This window comes from Solea senegalensis, linkage group LG3, assembly GCF_019176455.1.
Source record: "Solea senegalensis isolate Sse05_10M linkage group LG3, IFAPA_SoseM_1, whole genome shotgun sequence".
Classification (NCBI taxonomy): Eukaryota; Metazoa; Chordata; class Actinopteri; order Pleuronectiformes; family Soleidae; genus Solea; species Solea senegalensis.
The window spans coordinates 29,299,939-29,320,445 of record NC_058023.1 but is presented as its reverse complement, the minus strand read 5'-3'; the positions used below and the strand labels follow the sequence as shown (position 1 = coordinate 29,320,445).

The 20,507-nt window shown below is 39.0% G+C and overlaps 1 protein-coding gene across 9 annotated transcripts in view; it reads left to right on the top strand.

Moving 5' to 3' along the window:
• The window catches only part of cacna2d4a (calcium channel, voltage-dependent, alpha 2/delta subunit 4a), a 71,446-nt gene extending 52,527 nt beyond the window's left edge, over positions 1-18,919 (top strand). For 5 of the 9 annotated variants that reach the window (XM_044022304.1, XM_044022302.1, XM_044022306.1 and 2 more), the window contains 13 exons: positions 7,538-7,599; positions 11,591-11,605; positions 12,033-12,077; positions 12,427-12,489; positions 13,158-13,228; positions 14,174-14,249; positions 14,401-14,453; positions 15,003-15,058; positions 16,152-16,172; positions 16,852-16,972; positions 17,449-17,564; positions 17,789-17,871; positions 18,021-18,919. In XM_044022304.1, the coding sequence (XP_043878239.1) occupies positions 7,538-7,599; positions 11,591-11,605; positions 12,033-12,077; positions 12,427-12,489; positions 13,158-13,228; positions 14,174-14,249; positions 14,401-14,453; positions 15,003-15,058; positions 16,152-16,172; positions 16,852-16,972; positions 17,449-17,564; positions 17,789-17,871; positions 18,021-18,113 (875 nt within the window). In that variant the 3' untranslated portion in view covers positions 18,114-18,919. The remainder of the gene's footprint in view (positions 1-7,537; positions 7,600-11,590; positions 11,606-12,032; positions 12,078-12,426; positions 12,490-13,157; positions 13,229-14,173; positions 14,250-14,400; positions 14,454-15,002; positions 15,059-16,151; positions 16,173-16,851; positions 16,973-17,448; positions 17,565-17,788; positions 17,872-18,020) is intronic. The other 4 variants (XM_044022309.1, XM_044022305.1, XM_044022308.1 and 1 more) reach the window with 2 other exon arrangements.
• Positions 18,920-20,507: the final 1,588 nt, after the last annotated feature.

Genomic DNA, 20,507 nt, shown 5'->3' with positions numbered 1-20,507 from the left:
TCGCATACAAAAAGCCATTATGTTAATGATGTTTGAATTTCCCCCCAATTTTGAGCATCACTTCCTGTCCTCCAGAATAAAAAGACGAGCTGAGCAGTTTGTTCTTGCTCTCTCACTCACACACACACTCACACATATAGAGGAACATGTTTCGCCCTGTCTCTCCACTATGAATGATTTAGTAAGCGTACCTCTATCAGGACTGCATGAGAAGCCTGTGAAACTAGGTTAACCTGAATCTACCCAGTCTCAACACTTACTTACTTTTATTTTAAAGAAGCAGTCCATCTCTTATGTAATCTTTACAAGGGTCTCATGGACTGACACGATAGAATGAAGTCTTTTGAGTGTTCCGACAACACATGTACAATTTGAAGCTGGTTACGTGCCACCACTTCCACTCTTTCATTCGGAAGACGTCATGTGGCGTCAGAGTGTAGCGTTGACCTCTCGCCTGCATCCTCGATGTCCACAAAGTTTGATAAACTGAGAGGCACTTCTTCTGGTGAGCATGAGAGTGAGAGATTATGGTGAAACAGAAGAGGAGGATGAGGGAGGGAGGTTGAGTCATCATCATTCTTTCATCCAATCCCAGCTCTCTGCCTGTTGCTTTGGTAACGTGATGTCAGTGTAGCCTCTGGCAAGTCCTCTGAGGTAAGCAGGCTCCAGCACAGAGGTGTGTGTTGTGTCGTGTGGTCTTGCACCTCATTGCTGAGCGTTTGTCACCAAATGTAGCCTGACTTTGAAAACTTTAGGGTCAGAGGTCACGTTTAGTTGTTTCCCAGTTGTAACATGAGTTGAGATGAGTAGAATGTGCGTCAATTCATGTCTGTGTTTTTGTGTATGTGTGTGTTTTGTGAGTGTGTCTGTTTCAGAAGAACTAAGTTTTAAATGCCTGTCTATGTAAACATTTATTTTGCCTTGATTGCTTCGTGTGTGTGATGTTTGGGTGCACACTCAGACGTCATGGATTTCTACTTTTTTTTTTCTTTCTTTTTTTTCTTGAAGGAGTCGAACACAACTCATTTTACTTTCTGGAGCTATGTTTGTTGCCTGGCAACATCAAGTTATTGAAAACTCATGCCATGGGTTCTGCTGAGGTTTTGTTGAACATAGCCCTGCTGCTTTTGGGAAACACAAAGCAATAATTTTGCTACAGTATTTGAGTTTAAAGGTCACCCACGTGTGTGTGTGTGTGTGTGTGTGTGGCGAGCAAGTTTTACTTTTGTCAGGGTTTTAAAAAAAAAAACGTGGGATGCAGGATATTAGTCAGATGAAGGAGGCTCTCATCCAGAGTTACTTACAGCTGTTTGAAAATATTTACTGACTATGCTTCTTACATTTAGGGTTAGGGTTATATTTTCTTACATTTTTACCCACAATTCTGTATATCTGTATGTGTGTACGACAATTTCAAATTAAATGTTTAAATTAAGTTTGATTAAAAAACATCACTTGTCTATACAGCTCTGTGTTATTAGTACCTCAGTGTAGCTAATTAAAGAGGAGAAAGAGAGACAATGATTTATCTGCAGATCACATTAAATACTAAGAATACTGTTTCACAAACAAGCAACAAATACTTTTGATAATAGTATCCTATTGAATACTATTGACAAATACTCTTTTCTCTTCTCTTCTCTTCTCTTCTCTTCTCTTCTCGTCTCGTCTCGTCTCATCTCGTCTCTTACCTTTGCAAACACAACAATTAAATTAGAATGAGTGAGAGTTGTAGTTTTTTCACTCACATAATGATAATAGATAATAGACATATTCACAAATGTGACATTCACAAATGCGGTTTTAAAAAAGGACCAGAGCGCTTTGATAAAGTTGGCAGTTGTTTTGATAAAAACTGTAATTACACGTCTTTATGTTTGTGAGTAAGCCAGAGAGAATGTTTTTGGTTTTTTTTTTGAGTTTTTGAGTGAGTGAGAAAACTATAACCCTGTGTGCGTGTCTCCACTGGTATGATCGTGTCTTTGTGAGCCTTGTTGTGTATGTTTGTGGGAGTTCACACTGACAGTGTGTATAAAAGAAAGACCTACAAAAGGGAGCAAGAGAGACATAATTAGACTTTGACATTTGCTCAGATAAACAGTAATCATGTTGTCCACAATCACTTCAAGTCGAACATCATACACTTTTAAAACTCCCAAGCTTTTGTTATTATCAAAACACACAAGACAGCAAAAAAAAGCAGCCACTAATTCTCTCCTCTAAATAGAGACATTTAAAGGTCTAACATCAAAAGCCTCCAGAGATTCAGTGCAATGCAGATATATTTGGTTTCAAGGGCAAATACAGAGGCAAGAATACTCCTCTGCAGTCACCGTGTTTCTGCATTACTTGTTCTTTAACCGTGATCCAGGCTCTTGGGCGCTTTCCTTCACTCTCCATGGCTTCAACATGGCGTCAAACTTCATCTGACCGCAATAATTTCAACTAAGCAAAAACTTTTTTTTGTCCTCTCGTCCACGCACACACACACACACACCGATGAGAAAGAATGAGTAATACACACCCCCACAACCATTTGATCTCACTTCCTCCATTATTAATAGCCGTACTTGGTAAAGAATGAAAAGCTTTTCCAACTCATAACACATTATTAAAAATCAATTAATCTTTTATCCCGTCTGCCTTTTTTTTGTCTTATTCATTTCCTTCCCTCTCTCTTGTTCCTCTTCATCCCTCCATCCCTCTCATGCGACATGGGCCACCTGATTCCATTACAACAATTAATCTGTTCTTTTCATTGCGATGACCTTTCTCGCTGCCTGCGCGTGCGTGTTTGTTTGCAGCTCACGCTTGCTTCCTGGCTTTTTTTCCACTTCTGTAGGCCTATTATACTGTATGTGTGTGTGTATCTGTGTGTGAGAAAAACATACAGAAATGAATGAAATTACCTCCTGTTACATGTGTATTTTCCTTTGGGGGGAGGGAACAAATTCAGACTAAAGACCAGTAAGCGTCCGCTTGCAGACAGATGTTGATTTCTGGTTCAGTGGTTTATGTAAGTCCAGTCTGGACAAATGAATTCAAGGTTATGTAATATCCGCCAACATGCATATGTGTGTGGGTGTGTGTCTTATATACTTAGCTTAGTCTCCAGGGTCTTTCTAAAAGAAACCAATGGCTCTACATCTTCTCACCGGTCATTTAACACAACAACACGGTAAACGATGTCAAACATTTATGAACACACATGAGTCACAGGTAGGTGCTGTAGTAGGGGTGGGAAAAAGAATCAAAACAATAAATATATCTGGATTTAAAAATCTCCTCTAGATTAAAGATATTTCCAATAGCTTGATGAACGTAAACAGCTAAAAGTTGCATTTGCCATTGGGCTACTGTAAGATACAGTCATTTTAGAGCATTCATGAACTATGAAGCTGTTATTTTAAAGACATACTTCTCCAAACTGTGTAACAAATATTGTTCTCCTAAAAAGAGGATGTAAGCAGCTCAAACATGACTCAGCTAAAATGCATTTTTACAGTCTGTGCATAGTGAAGCAGGCGACATGTAGGATTTCACATTTTTATCTGTCTGATATTTGACCAATATCGGACAGATACCGATTCCCATCCCTAGTTGAATTTACATCAAAAGTATTGGAAAGTCTGTTTTTTAAGTGTTATTTGCAAGTCAGAGTGTTAAAAAGTCACAACAATTGTGCAGTGCTTTCTTTTGAGAGGCACTAATTATTTTGGCCCATCCTTTTATTTTAATGTCTCACAACACTAGCTCTATGAACACTGAGTAGGCAAAGCTCAAAAACACTGTTGGCCTAATTGTATTTATTTTATTATCATCGGGTACAGTTAAAGTTAGTAGTTAACTTCCGTTGTACGTGTTATACGTCACTGTCCAATTCGATTTAGATAAATGGGAGACTTTGGATATATGATTCTTGGTTTATTGTCTCAATAAATGTATCATTCAATTTCAGTTTACGTCTGAAAAGAAAATCACATTTATCTCTACTGTTGAATCCTAATACTTGTAGAGTCGCAATAAATCAGAACCACAGTGCAAATAGAATCAGCACACAAGTGTTGTGTGTAGGGGTATGCATATTTATGAACACAACTTGAGGATTTCTCTTCAGTTCATGTCAATAAATATGGAAATGTAAAACACAGCTTTACGTCACTAGGTGACTGCTTTACCTGCTGAGCAGCAGTGACTCATCAATCTTTGTTATTGTCTCCATAACCACTTGTCTTGTGCTACAAAACAAAATGCACTAATGTATATTTTGTCTGGCAACATCTTGAGGCAACAGTGCAGTGAGCCTGCTCTCCCTTGTTCCAGTGCCCCTTTGCTCTCTCACACATTCATTTCCCCCGTCATTCACAGTTCACATCTCTCCGTCTCTCATCTCTCTATCTCATTAATGCAATAACCAATTAACTGCAGCTCTTGGTTGCTGGAATTTTTTTATTTATTTATTTTTTTCAATTATTCATTTCCTTTTGAAAGTGATTGACAGCTCACGCTAATTGCAACTCAGACTGTGAATGTACAAGATACGCTGTCGCATTAGCGCACACACACACACTCATATACACATTCTGGTACAGCCTCCTTAGTGGGGACACTCGTACATATAATCCAACCTGTCCTCCAACTGTATCGCATCTATGGGTCGTTTTGGCCAACCCCTGAATAGTGCAATAGTATTTTTTAACTCAACTAGGCACAAATGTTTGTGAGGTTAGGGTTAGGTTTAAAAAAGACAGTGCTAGGCAGTAACTTACACACAATGACATAATAGTGTGTCATGTGTGTAAAAGTCGAACCTGTGTCAAATCACTATCACACCCAAGTTATTTATACTACCGCAGGGGGCACCTATTTTAGTTTAGGTTGGTTTTCCACTACAACACAGTACCTGCTCAACGTGGTGTGACTGTGCCAGTGTAACTGAATCATTAGCATCACTTAACTAGAAATATTTGTTCAGTTCAGTCCATGACTGGAGCACAGACTCCGTCTGACACAGTCACTGGACTGAAATACTGCGGCAGGGTTTGTGGCGGCCCGTTGTATGTGATAGAAGGAAATTGTAGTGTAAAGCGGCTTTGAGTGGCCATCAAGACTGGATCAGTACAGACCCTTTACCATTAACCAAAATGTCGTCACAAAGATAGGCTTGAATTGAAGTTTGTCCTCACAGCCGACTGCAGACATGTACTAACACACACACACACTCTGTCACACACACACAAAGATCAATGTGATGGTTTTAATTAGATTTTGCCTGTCAGCCTCCGAGAAGGAGGGAAGGCAGATTACTGCTGACCTCCATAATGGCCTTTCAACACTTTATCTGAGATTATTGTGGAGGGAGATGACTTCAAGGCCAGGTGGGGGTGTGAGTATGTGGGAAAGTCCTCAAATAGCCCAAAACTCACTCATCACATGTTGTTTGTCACTGTAGACATGTTACATGTGCTCTTAAACAAACGTTTTCTATCAGTTTCTGTTTATACATTTAATACTTAACCCTGTTTCCAGACATTAACAATGTATGAATCATCCTAACACACGTGTGTACATGACTGATGACATCACATCTGTCACAGAAACACACAGATTCCACATATTACCTTCGGTGTAATAGTTGAGTTAGTTTAGTTTTATGACGTGTATGCGTATCAAGGACAGTGTACAAAATACATCTGAAACTAATAAATAAAAACTACAAATGTAAACACAGGACCCAGGAAGGTAATGTGACTTAGATAAATAAAGCAAAGCAAGGCAAAGTTAAAATGAGACAGTATTTATTGTAATCTGTAAAAGAAACAACTTGATGTTGAATCCAGAATTTACAGTTATTCTCCTCTGATTTTATTTCAGGAAATGATGTTGCGTGTGTGGTTGGGTACGTGCCTGACGTCGCATACAGTATGCGTACCTTTACTGTATGTGCAGTGACGTGAGAAAGTGGTGTGTGTGTGTGTAGGCCTGTGTTTACACAGTATATTCTGTGTGTGTATTATGAGGCTTTCCCTGAGTGGCTGTAAAAAGCAAGCTGGGAAAAAAACGCTGAATCTTTGATGCTGATATGAAGTGTCATCCCTTCCCTCGCTCTGTGTGTGTGTGTGTGTGTGTGTGTGTGTTTATGATCTGTGTGGGTGTATACAGTATGTGTGCTCTGAGAACTTATGCAATTAAAGTTTCTTTTTTTCATTCCCAGGCTGACTGAAATGCTGACGGACGTGCAAGCCCTAAGCAATTATTTTGCCACCATACGTGTGTGTGTGTGTTGTATGCATTTGTGTGCAACATATACAAACATATAGGTTTGTGTGGAACATGTTGAAACAGACACTAATTCTAGGCTTGGATGGATGGAGACATACAAGTGCATGTAGACACGGGAATACACACACACACACACACACTCTCTAAGAACAGTCAGTTCACACAGCACTGCGGAGGCTCAGAAGGTCACTTACTGTAGAGGGGGTTTTTCATAATTTGATATCTGAAGGCGTAGCTGATCTGCAGAGCCGCTCGTCATCTGCTCCACCAGCCTGAGAACCGGGAGAAAGATAGAGTCGCTCACCCTGGGACAGTAATCTGCTCATTCACGTTCCTGTCTCTAGCTGCTAAAATTACAGTCCCTCTCTTCGTTTATGGTCTGCTATTACTTCCAAAAGAATCACCAGCGTTTAAACTGCAGTTTAAAGTGCATTATAGCACGACTGTCGTTGACAGCTGTTGTTACTCCTACATATACAGTATTTTACTGGCAGTGTCTCTGCCACTTCCAGTTATCATTAGTACGACTGTGTATAAAACGTTTGTTTACTGGGTTTTTTAAGCTGTTATGTACAGTGGTAAAAGTGCTATTTGTTTAATTATAACTGCTACTGATCCCAAAAGTCAACTGATCTGCGTCACACCTGAATAAACGACACTCACTCATGAAAATTGGAAAAAGTTGGTCGATCTTGATTTGGATGTTGTTTGTTTACATTAGTCCAGCAAGTTTAAATACTTGCCGTGCCATCGAAGGAACTGCACGAAACCCTGTACAACAGAAAAAGAGGAGAGGATGAATAAAAAGGCAAAGAGTGCATCATAAACTGACAATGATAATACTGGAAAGATCACGCTGTGCAGCCACATGCCGAGCACTTTGTTTTCTTTCTGCTTCCATACCGTTGCCATGACACTTTCAGCATGTGCTGTTAATGTTTGCAGTGGACGCTTGCCTTTACTAGACGGGGAGCACCTTGGTTTGATTCCAAGCCTCAGTCTCAGTCATGTTGCCCTTCTTTTATCCTTGTATGCACAAATACATCTACCTCCCCTCTGCTGCATCCTCTTATTTCTTTCTCATATTCTCTTCTACCCTCCTCACGTTCTCATGATTGATTCCACTTCCTTTTTTCCCTGCCCTTCTTTATCCTTAAGTCTACCCTATCCATTTGAGCTTATTGTTTTTTAACGATCTGATTCATTTTGCTGAACGTAATTGACCTTTCACTTTCTCTCTCTTTCTCTTTTGTAGCCATTGGTGTCCAGATGACTCTAGAAGTGTTGGAGTCAAGATTCTGGGCCATCACGACACAGGTGAATACATACACACACTCAATGTGACGCACTATAGTTTATGTATCAGGAGGTCAATTCCAAGATATTGACATAATAATAATTGAATAAAGAAAAACAACCCTCAGATGTAGTACGGTGAAAAATAGCTGACATTAAGCAAAGTTGCCTTTTCTAAGCAATGACATCGAGTCGTCAAAAGCACATGTCATTTAAAACCTGAATCATGAATGTCAAGCACTACTATATAAAGTTTGAGATTTAAAAGCCTGCTATTGCTACATTATTGTTTCAGGCATTCATGTTGGATTTTTTTAATATTCGTATAAAAAATGATGAATTGTGTATTGTACGTTCTACTGCATCATAACGTCCTTTAGCATCTATGTCCATCCATTTGATGAAAGGATTATGTTTTAATTAAGTAATCTGTTTACTTGTAAACATATAGGTTTGATTGTCTTCTCCCTTAAACATTATTATTCCACGTTCACATCATAAACATTAATCAAATACCCTGATGACAATGAAGCTCTGGTATCTTCAAGTAACAGACATAGACTACATTTAAAATATTACAGAAGACAAGGATGATTTTTGCTTCATTATTTTAATTACTGCATTCAAACTTCAAAGTGTATTGCAGAGTATTCTATGTCGCCATACTCTGCCTTAAACATAATAGTGAAAAATGAGTTGTTTTTCATAGATATTTTGCTGTGTGAGCTGCTCTGAGAGTTCCAGTGGTGCCGATTTTCAGCGGCATAACATTTATGGTTCTCCACACCTTCAAGCGAACATTAGCTTAATTTGGCGTAGCACCTTTTGCTGTAGTGGGTGATTGATAGCTTGGCCACTCTCCTCCTTTGCTCACACGGCTGTAGATGACAGCAGTTAGAAGAGCATTAAGTCCGCTGGCTAGCCACTAAATGATGGATAGCTACGACCACGTGGCTCAGAGCCCCCCCCCCAAAATGTGTTGTGTGTAAATTTATGTGAGTTTGCAGAGGTGTGAATAATAGAGTGCCCCGTATATGTATGCGTCTGCTAATACGTGTCGCTTTGGCAGGAACCATATGCGAATCCGTCTGTGCACAAACGTGATGTTATGTCCACATTCATCAACTAAGAACTCATTAGCAGCATCTGCAATAGTTATCTACAAGATTTATGCTGCACGGTCTCTCATTTTCATTTGCACCGTCCCCTTCCGAATCTCTTCTACTAAATTCACTTTGCTCAACTGCAATTTGTTTTCCTTCAGTTTTTCAATATTTCACAGATTACATTATCATGCTATCTTCCTGTCATGTTTTCACTTCTTTATTTTGTATGATTTGTGTTTGCTTGCACTAACAGTATGTGCTTGGCTGCATATTTGTGTGTGTGTGTGTGCATGAAATCCTCTGTAAGGTTTATTTTAAGGGTTCAGTTCCCTTGAGGGTGAAGGAAAAAGTACCAGTGCTGAATCCTGAATGAAATACCTGTACGCAAAAGGACATGTGGCAGTGTTTTCATTCATTAGAAATGGCATAATGCCCCTTATCCATTGCAGATCAATGGTTGTCACGCACCGTCACCATCAACTTTTTATGAAAGTGAACAAATATTAATCCTGTAAATCAGTGCTAACGACATAAAAAATGTTTCATTTTACAACCTCAGCACAAAGTCTGCAGACCTCAGAGAAGTGGGGTTGCGTAAGTCGTATAAATCACATCTGACGTTAAAGCTACTGTATTAAGTTAGCTTAAAATAAGACATTATTAGTCTATGAATTATGAATTTGGACGCGTAAGAATAAAATATGAGTCTCCGTCTAATGGAAGTCGTCCAGAATGTTAATATGACATGACTGTGCTGCACTCTGTGCTCTGTCTGTGTCTATAGGGTTTCAAAATAATGCATGTGTATGACAGAGTGGAAGTTAGATCAGAACCCACAACCTTAAAAGTGTTCAGTATAAACTCTACATGGTGAATCGTACACTGTAATGTCTCTCACAGTTCACTGCTGAAATGCTGTATTTGTACCGGAGTGGACGTGTGGTGAGACTAATGAAAATCAAAAACTTTAAAATTTGCATTTTGACATATTTTAAAAGACTCTATAGTTTTCCCTCACATAAAACACATTCCCTGAGAAACAGAGAGTCTTATGTGTTGTCTTAAATGTATAAACTGCATGGAATTAGTTTGATGTCATAGCAAAACCCATGGTGGGCAGAGTCTGCACCTGCAGCACTAGTTGGGGACAGTTTGAACACGTTTGAATTATTTGAGACGACACAGTCTGGTCGCGTGAACTGAACTGCAAACACATTTTGTGGACTTTAAACTGAAAAATTTGAGAATAAATTTGTTTGAGATTTAAGTGGACATGTTGAGATTAAACTTGAAATTTAAAGAATAAAATTGGAATATCTTGCGGATTAGGACATGCAACTTGAGTTCTGCATGATTGGTATCGTGACTAAAGAGAGAGTGTCTTTACTTTAGAAAAGAGTTTCAGCAGGTCAAAAACTCCCGTTCACATTCCAACCACGTCTGAGACCGACTGTCTGGATTCAGTGGCCGCTTCTGTGCAGACAAAATGTTGAGATTAAAGTCGACATTAATTATGAAATATTCTTTTCTTAATGCAAGGCCCTCCGTCGTAGTGATCCCCAGACTTTCAACCATCCATAAAAAATCTGCTGAAACCAGTAGGTTAGTGTGTCTTTTCAAAATCGGTAACGACTGTGAAAGCTGTGTAGTGTGTCCCCAGCTTTAGCTCGTGAGCAAACTTGCAGAGAGAAACTGTTCTATTGAGTTTCTGGGTATGGGCGGTAATTAATGCCCTTGCCGTCACCTTGAACTCCTCCTGGAGCTTCCCAGACACGACACATTTACCGACACAAGGTCTGAGGGAACAGCTTTATGTGCTGCTTGGATTTAGAAATCAGATACTGAGTAGAAGTGTTTCACAAAGAAGAGATGATATTCCTGTTCATGTGATAATGTGTATAAACTAGAAAACAAAGCCTAATCCTGGCCTAGTTTTTATTCTTTGCTTACAGTTTAGATTTGTATTCATCAGCTGTATCTCAGTCCATCTGTTGATTTACAGGTAACTGATCATTTGTTTTTGTGATGATCTCACCATTTCTCTCAATCAACTATAATATAAAACTATTATTTTGCATTTTGTTATAATGCTTGAAAGTGTTGCTAATTTGCTGTTTTCACTGATACTACAACTTTTTATCTCGTGCCACCATCAGGCTAAAATAGAACTGGAGCAACAACATTATCATGTTACAAATGAAAGGTTGAGTTTTGCTCCTGAGTTAATTGTGGAATTTATATTCTTTATGGCCAGAACACAACACACACAGCAGTTAAGTCTTTTCCACAATGCATAAACATTATATCGATATACTGTATACTGAACATTTGTTATATTGATATTCAGGGAAATTATATCAGGATTGATTCAAACTTGTTTGACTGTACATAATTGACACAGACAGATACAGCATATATATATGTATATATATATGTATACATCTCACCCTTTTCCTCCTTGCGTCATTTCTGTCAGCGCTCTCACTGAATCGTACTTTATTTCTGGAGGCAGGGAGAAAGACGTGCAACTTAATAGGATTGAAAAGGATGATAGATCGTCTCATTCGCACTTTGACACGCTCTGTATCGCCTGACCGTGATTTCAAAGACATATTGTCCATCGTAACACTGATCCACACGCAGAGGTGCCGCGGACATGACATGTGACCCTGAAGTCAAGAGGAAAACCACTGACATTTTGACTCATGTGTGTACATAATGTTTTCTTTATACAAAAAGCAGTTATATTTATATATAAAGGGCATTTTACCTCAGTGCAAGGGAAGCAACATTTTTTTGTTTCTTTTTTTACGAGTGAGAGTGAGAATGAAGACGAGAAGTCTAGACTGTGCATCAACTTAACTGAACACATCATTAACTGAAGTAATGTTCTTGTTTTGTTTCAGCCAAATGACACAGATGTGAGTATGAATAATTCTTCCCAGCTTTTCAGTTTTCAAAGCATCACTCTGAACCAAATTTAACATTTTCTAGCACCTGCCGAGCTCAGTGAAGTCATCTTCACACCCGCGTTAAAAAGATTACACACTCACATCCACAAAGTCGCAGAAATTGGAGGATGTGCAAACACTCTCAGGTAGACGAGCTTTATCGCACACTAATTAATGTTTTCTCACCCGCGCACAGTTTTTTCCTCACGTCTTCACACCTCCACAGACAGAATGCAGACGGAGCTTGTGTTCAAATATTCTCGCTTACACAAACATGGCCTCAACTCCTCTCACTCGCACAATCACTTTCACCTCTGTTATTTTAACTGGATTGGTGACTGGTGAGACACGTCGCTAACACTTCCCTGCCTTCTCTCTGCCTCTGTTTGCCCTCCAGTGCTCCGACGTTGAAGGGATCTGTCCTCTTCGCTGTGGCAGTGCTGTGAGTAAAGCAAGCGAGCATGAATTTATGATGTAACTGGAACAGGTGGGTACTCAAGCCCAGACAAAAACAGGATGTATTATCCAACTATGTAATATTGGTATGAATTATTGCATTTTATTGACTCTGCCAAGGAGGATGTGTTCTCACCTAAGTCTGTTATTAACACAAAACCATGCAGATGTAGTTGAACAGGCAGATTTATGATTTTTTTAATCTCTTTCCTCAAAATTGTGAGGCCATATTTCGACACAGGTGTAGAAATACTTTGCCTCAATGCTCTATTCTCCTTGGTTTCTTTGTGCGTGTGATTGACTTGGTCTGTCTCTGTCTCATTCCTCCCTCTCAGGATATTGAGTGCTTTGTGATTGACAATAATGGCTTTGTCCTGATTTCTAAACAACGGAACAACGTGAGTTCACACACAAACACACTCACATTGACATCATTGTTTGAGAGCTCATATTCATGTCAGTATTAATCACCAACACGAGAAGAAACAGACTTTGAATCTAAATCTGAACTGGAATATGTGCTTGTTAATCAGAAATATCAGAAAATATCTACATTCTCAACTGATATGACAATTCATAAATTGTATATCCATGTGTTTTTATGAAATGATGGAGACTATGTTAAAGGAATAGTTTGTTATTTTTAAGAATTAAACACACACTCACCGTCTTGTTAGATTGGGCTCCGCTTGTTGCCTGGCAACCTCACAAGAAAGACACCACTAAATTACCGCGTGTGTAGTTTTTTGTTCATTTGTTTTTGGGGAAGGAAAAAAAAAACAACACCGAGATGTAATTTGTTAATAATAAGTGACAGTGCGGAGATGTTTTGTCAGGACGGTTGTCGCGGCCCACCTCTACAGACTCTGTGTCATAACATACATGACTCACCAACACACACACACACTGTAGCATCGGGAATGAATAATTAATCACACAGTTCACACTGGGGTGAAAGTAGCAGGGATGAGCGCTAATGAGGGGGCAGTTTATTTTGACAGGAATTTAATTGATCCATCAGTTCGTTTCACGCGGTGCGTCGTCTGGCTCCTCTCTTTCCCGATAGGCGGGGAGGTTCTTTGGAGAAATTGATGGATCGGTGATGACCACGCTGATCAGAATGGGCATGTTCAAAAGGTAAAACCTGTGATCACTTCAGGGGAGTTACTCTGAGTTACTTTGTACTGTTGAGTTGGATTTACTACCTGACTTCATGCTTATGACACTATAATCGACTTCACCTGGAGGTCAGCTTGTAAATCTTTCCTCTTTTGTTTTTGGCTCTTAATAGATCTCAGCCTTACATTAGTATGCATGAAACCCATGGCCTGGAGGGTGTTCTTTACTGACTTACGAGCTTTGATTTTATGTCGTGGTCTCTGCCTTGTGTTGTTCCCTCTGTCGACTGAGAGCAGTTAATTCACCCATGTTGGAGTTTGCGGTGTAAATAACCTCTTTTTGCTCCCCTCTGAGTATCTTTGTCTGCTCTAGATTTCTTTCCCCCCTCTTACTTTTTGCCCCATCTTTTATGTTTGAAGTCATGAGTGACGGGCTATTTTTAAACTACTAAAAGATTTGTTCACGCTTCATTTGACACAGGATATTACATAACAGGTTTCGAGCATGCGCCAACGTCGGTGGCTGTGCATCTAAACAACTGTGCATATCTACAGTACATGTTCTTGTGTTTGTACCTGCAGGCTCCAAATATATCAATTTAGCATAGAAATTCAATTCAGTTCAATTCAGTTTTACTTATATATATATGTAAATTATAAACAAGGGTTTTTATTTATTTTTATGGTCTAGTGGAGCGGGTCAAGGAACCAATATAAATCAGTAAAATAGATTTAATGAAATAGATGTGTGTGTGTGTGTGTATTTACATGTCTTTAGTAGGCTGTGTGGACCAATTGTCAAGCAAAACTACCTTTGTGGGGATATTTTGACCTTTGTGGGGACATTTTGACCTTGTTGGGACATTTTGGCTGGTCCACACAACTTTTAACGAAGGTTAAGACCTGGTTTTAGGGTTAGGCATTTAGTTGTGATGGTTATGTTGGTGTGTGTGTGTTCCCTTAGGGTTTCCTTGTTCGACTACCAGGCCATGTGCAAGATGAACTCACACTCAGTCAGCAGTGCCCGTCCGCTCCTCAGTGTAAGTGCAGTAAACTCAGTCGGTACATGATATTTATACCATAGTGATCATAATGATCCAGTCGACTCTGCAGTAACTATAATCTATACTTCTCTCCCTCTCTCTCCCTCTCTCTCCCTCTCTCTCCCTCTCTCTCCCTCTCTCTCTTCAGCCGTTCTATGGTTTGGCTTCAGCCCTCAAGTGGTTCCTCTCCAACTTCCTACTGTAAGTGTTGCCAGGGGCAACCAGAGATGGCTGCCCCAAATTGAAACATTAAGTACAGCGGATTAAAGTTTAATCTCTAGAAAGTAGTGCATGTAGTTGCTGTATTTGGGAAACAGGGAAACACACAAAAACATGTAGAGCTAAGCAAAAAAAAAACACTGGTCAGTAGTCTAATGCGTTTTTACAGGTTTGAAACTTAGGATAAGTTATTTAGTATTATTGGGAAACAGGAAGTTCATGTGGGGGCCTCATATTCATTTAGAAGAACAACTTCAGTTTTTGCTGTTGTGACTTGCTGAGGCTGAACTCACGTGGTGCATCTTCAAACAGCACCTCCATTAAAAACAACAGGGTAGTTATCGAGTTAAGACAAAGCTTCCAATTACTGCTGAATAACTTAGGGACCCATTTTAATATTCCCATGGTACAACTTTGGGTTCTGGCCCAGTTTGTGAAAGCTGCCTGCAATTTGCTTTGGTCTATAATGAAGGCTGCCTAATTGACTCTCCTCTCTTTGTCCACTCTCCTCTTCTCTCTCTTCCTCGCAAGGTTTCTCCTGGAGTTTAATATCTGTGGCTTCTGGCACACAGAGCATTTTGCTGATGGTGAGCTCACAGGGAGATAAAAAAAACCAATAATGTGGATTTGCCATGCATCCTAATTACAAATGTGTGGGCAATCGTTTATGTTTCATCAATTGTCTTCACCTAGTTTTATATACTGTAATAGAGATACTATCTATATAATGTAATATAATATAATATAACATATAATGTAATGTAATATATCTGTGTGACTTCTTTAACATTTCAATTCCAAAAAAACATTTCATTTTCATCGTCATTGTTACATTAACAGTAATACATGTTGTGTCAGTTTACTATTAGACATGTTTAAACTGTTTGCACCATTCTATTAAAGTCAGACTTTATTGTATGGTGTTTTAATATCAGTTTTAATATTTTTTTCTGACATATATTAAAAACCAGCAGCTCTATTTTGCACCGTTGATATGTTTTTACTGTGATGTATACATCATTCCATATCAAAGCAAGCACTTTTACTTTGACATTTCTGTGAAATACCATCACAAATATCTTCACTGCGATATCGTGATTGGAATATTGTGTTATCATTTTTAGCTCATCCGCTACCAAACTCTATTTTTCCCCACATTTTGTTTCTCTTGACCAGACTCGACGCTCATTGGCCCCCATGCCTTTTGAGTTTGACACCCCTTGATCAAAAGTGTCCAGTGCCATTTTAGCTACAAAACAGACACTGGGCATAAAAATGAAAACTAGCAACAAAATGTTTTGCTGTACTGTGCGACGTTTTGTGTCAGGTGTAAGATAGAGAGCCCTATACTCTTGAAAGGAGGAATTTGTACCAGTGTCTCCACAGTTGGGTCACAGCTGTTAACAAATGATGTCAGTGACTGACACATGATTTTTGGCACTACACCATCAAGGCCCTTTTCAGTAAGATTCTCAGAGCGTCATTATACACCACCTGTAGTCTCTGCATGCGACATTGATCATCAGTCTGCAGCCATGGACTAATTATACCATTGTGACCAATGATCCCCTCAACTCTCATCTGCTTCTGTCTCTCCATCAATCTCCTATTCACCCAAACCATTTCTCCGCCTGTCAATCATCTGCTCATCATCGTCATCCTCATCGTCCCTCCATTCAGCAAAGCCGTCTTTCAGCGTGTGTGAGTATCTCACTTTCAAGATGGACCCGGGTTAAATAAATATGTTTTGGATTTTTGGATTTTTGTGTGTGTGGTAAAGTGTTTGATGAGATAAACACACAAAACAAAACAAGACTGGTCCAAAAGAAAAGAAGAAGGGGATAAAGGGAGAAGGACAACAAAAACAATGCAACAACTTGGTTAAATAATAGACAATGTCTCAACAGGTTTTACAAACAGGCCTGCTTTATAATAAGTGTCCTCCCTTTTGTCCATGGAGACGACCCAGTAAAGTCCAGATCCTGATTAAGATTTGGGATTCCACTGGTTTCTTCCACTTCTGTAAAAAAAAGTATTTCCAGCAGTATCGTGTGCTATTATTTGTTGAGTCACCACTTGAAATATCAAAGATTTCCATTAAGATGTGAGCAGAGGAGAGTGTTTTGTGATTTAGTTTGAAGCATACTTCAAACAAAATCAACTTATGTCCAATTTCCAATGCAAGCACATTTTCCAAAACAAGAACAAAGCATACAATTTTGCCGAAGCAGCTGAGGTAATCACAAGCAGACGTGAAACCTTCTTTCAGCTTCAGACGAATTATTTGATCTGTACACAGACACCTTAATCATCATTGTCAGTCACACCGTCAAACACACAAATTCACATTCATATTCCCTTGTCTTTGTCTCTCTGTTAGCCTCAGCTCATAAGAAAAAGGGGGACATCTTACAGCCGTGTGACACCGAGTACCCCAGCTTCGTTCATGAGCCGTCAGTCAAAGAGACCAACAGCATTATTAAGTGTGGACGATGCCAGAAGTAAGCACACAAACACACCATATTAAATTGTCCCTCCATAATTCCATTTGCTACAGCTTTGCTCCACTCTGCATACTGAGAAAAGTGTCTGTTTAAGCAAGGGTTTCAAGAGGATGGAATCAGAATTAGATCATGCTGCATGAGGTTATAGAAAGACCGAGAAGCATATGGAGGAGAGAGAGACTGACTGGAAAGCTGAGAGACAATATTCAGGGACGTTAGCGAGAGGCAAACAGAGGGTAAGGGGTTTGTGTTTATGTCTGCAGAGGCAGAAACGTGGTGAGCGTGTTACTTCACCAGGTTTGTCATCATAGGTTGTGCATGAGCGCCCTCATGAGGCCAGAAGAAGGACAACAACACATACAGCCACTGCTCAATACAGGGAAATATATTGATGTGCTACGACATAGGACGATTTCTTTGTATGTTTTTGTTTGTGTGCACATTTTTTTTAAGTGAATCTCTTCCTGTTCTAGGATGTTTGTGGTGCAACAGATACCAGAGAGCAACCTACTCATGCTGGTGGTTCAGGCAGACTGTGACTGTTCCAGACAGTACGGGCCGATCACCATGGAGCCCAAGGAAGTCAAATATATCCTTTTGTGTTCATTTGTTTTAGGTATTTCCTTCAGCTAATGGATAATACATCATGTTAGTAGTGCATGCAAAAATCAAATTCAATTGATTTTCAATGAATTTATGTACCTTTGTGAAAAAAAGTATTGTACAGTGGATTTGTTTGTGTATCGGTGTTTGAATTACAATGCATTAGACACCTCTGCTGCTGTTCTTGTTGCTCCCTAACCCCCGTTGCACATAACGCATCAGTAAAGTGTGACAGAATGAGGTCGCAGAAGATTCGCAGGCGACCTGAGTCCTGCCACGCCTACCACCCACAGGTCAGCTCCTCATTGGTCCACTCATTCTGGAAATGCACGCTGTAATCAGTGCGCATCGTGTACATAACATTCAAATGTTTGACTGATCTCCTTGTCAGACTGAACCATGTAGAAAAACTCAAAGTGAAGTATTTTCTCTTTTTGCGCAGGAGAACGCCTATGACTGTGGACGGGCGTCTTTCATATCTCTCTCAGTCTCGCTCTTCTTTATCAGTCTTTCCTTCTCAGCTATTGTCTCTTGATGCTGGACATCTTCATCCGTTGTCATACAAAGAAGGAGATTTTAATAACTCAAGAAATGTGCTTGGACCCGTGACACCTCAAGTGCATCTTTTAAATCTGTACCTAACTCTGGACAAGTTGCTCTTGGCGGCCACATGTCTCGTCTGGTCTCTCCCAGTGGACATTTGAGGAAATTTATGAGAATTTGGAGCTAATTCCCGGGAAACCCTTTTATCTGAAACAATCGGAAAACTGCAAAGCAAGCAAGTGGATGGGCGTTTTTTCCATTAGTTACTTTCTCACGTGCCACTTTGCATCAAAATGAAAGGGGCTGAAGAGATGCAGGTGGTGACTATGACGGGCTTTGAAAAAAAGAGGATTATGAGTCACAGCAGCATAACAACATCCCAGGGGGAAAAATACATCTCTCATTTCCCACATCACACTGACTTGTGTGTTGCAGATACGCATGCATATTATATATGCAGCTGCAAGCATGCGCACCTCCAGACTGCCCACATCCAACATTTATCACCCCAACTGCTTTATTTACTGAATTTATTTTTGTAAATAAAAATGTGTATAATAGATACAGAGACAAGGGCTACAGATATATGAGGAGAAAGCGATGTTGTGGAACCACGTTTTCACATGGTTGTTTACAATTTTAAAGGATAAGGTTTATAGCTCAGTGCCTAGAAAGTGGTCACATTGTGGAAAAAACAAGATTAGATTGATACAAAAATGTTCATCAGCTCCTTGGGGAACTCACTCATTTTCTTCTGCTTTGTCCTCCACATGAGGGTTGCCAATCCAAGCTGACATAGGGCAAAAGGCGAGGTACACCCTGGACAGGTCGCCAGTCCACTACATATCTACAGTCAATTTAGTGTGTCCAGTGCAGAAAGGTTGGGAAACCGGGTCTTGTTGCTGCAATGGCAAGAGTGCTAACCACGAAACAATGACAACAACAATATTAGTTTCTTCAAAATATGTCTGTCTGCCTTTCTGTCTTCATCATCTGTGTCTTTCTCTGTGTTAAATGTGTACATACTGTTGGAAACCTGGACTCCTGCATAAATGTGTCAGTCTACAACCAGCATGGACAACATATTAGTGGAATTAAGTTCAAATTGCTTCTGTTGTTTTTTTATGTGTATGTATGGTGGGGGAGTGTTAAAACAATTGCACATATATGGTGTCAATCTGCATGTGTTCAATATGAAGGATCGTCTGCAATTTTACAAAATGATAGTTTTCAGGAGTAAAAACATCTGCATCTGCTACTTACGCTTCAAATGCACAGGGTACTTTTGTACACATCTGTCTGTGTCTTTCGTTTCATAGAATTGTATTTTGCGAGCGTCCCTGTAGCTTTTTCTGTAATATTTTTTCATCATCTTACGACGCATGTCTTCAAGTTGAACTCATTTTGTCCACGAAATTGCCTCAGATTTGCATCTTAAAGTTATAGACTCAAAAACATATTGTGAGTGCAGGGATTCTGGGATTATGACAACAGCTCTTTTGTTTTGTATTTTATGTGTTTGTGTGTAATTCCATACTCTCGTGTGGTTGATATGTCCACATTGTGTGATGATTGACTGAAGCCATGTTTTGAACAGAATAAATGAAATATCCCAGTTGTTTGCTTTTTGTATACCTTCTTTCAAGACAAGAAGAGACTTGTGCTATTATCTCAAATCAAAGAAAGAGGAGTTATTTGTTTTGGGGTGCTTGGATACTTTTAATACATAATTGAATCCGTCTATAAATGCCAAATACAGTCAAACCTTTTATGGCTTCAGATTTACATCATTAAGGTAAAAAAAGAGGTTTAAAAAGATGTAGCTTGAAAATTGAAAATGATTTAAGAATTCCTTATTTTATTATAATGAAGAAACCACTTCTAGCATACAGTACTTGACACTGTTAGAGGTTAATTAAAATCTTATAGTATTAGCCCCAATACTCTAAACAGACAATCTATAGGTGTATATATAATTGTTATTATCCATGAATTTTCAAATGTGCTGTTTCACAAAGTATCCCAAAAAATATTGTAAAGTACATTATTATTTCTTGATTAAGATGTCAAATTATACTTATTTACTTGCTTTCCTGAAAAGAAAAATTAGTTTAAGTGGTTGAATGTTATGCTTGATTAACTTCTGGCTTCTATAATTTGTGTATAAAAAGTCTAATTAAGTTTGTTATTTGCCGAATAAATAACAGTAACATTCTTAGCTTTAAACTTTTGAAACGTATTTATGTTTTCTCCTTTTCATGGCAGATGGTCTAATACAATTGTTAAGCACACATGTAGTAGTATACTATAATAATAAGAATAATAATGATAATAATAATAATAATTTAATAATCATATATTATAATTAATCTTATATTAGATATTA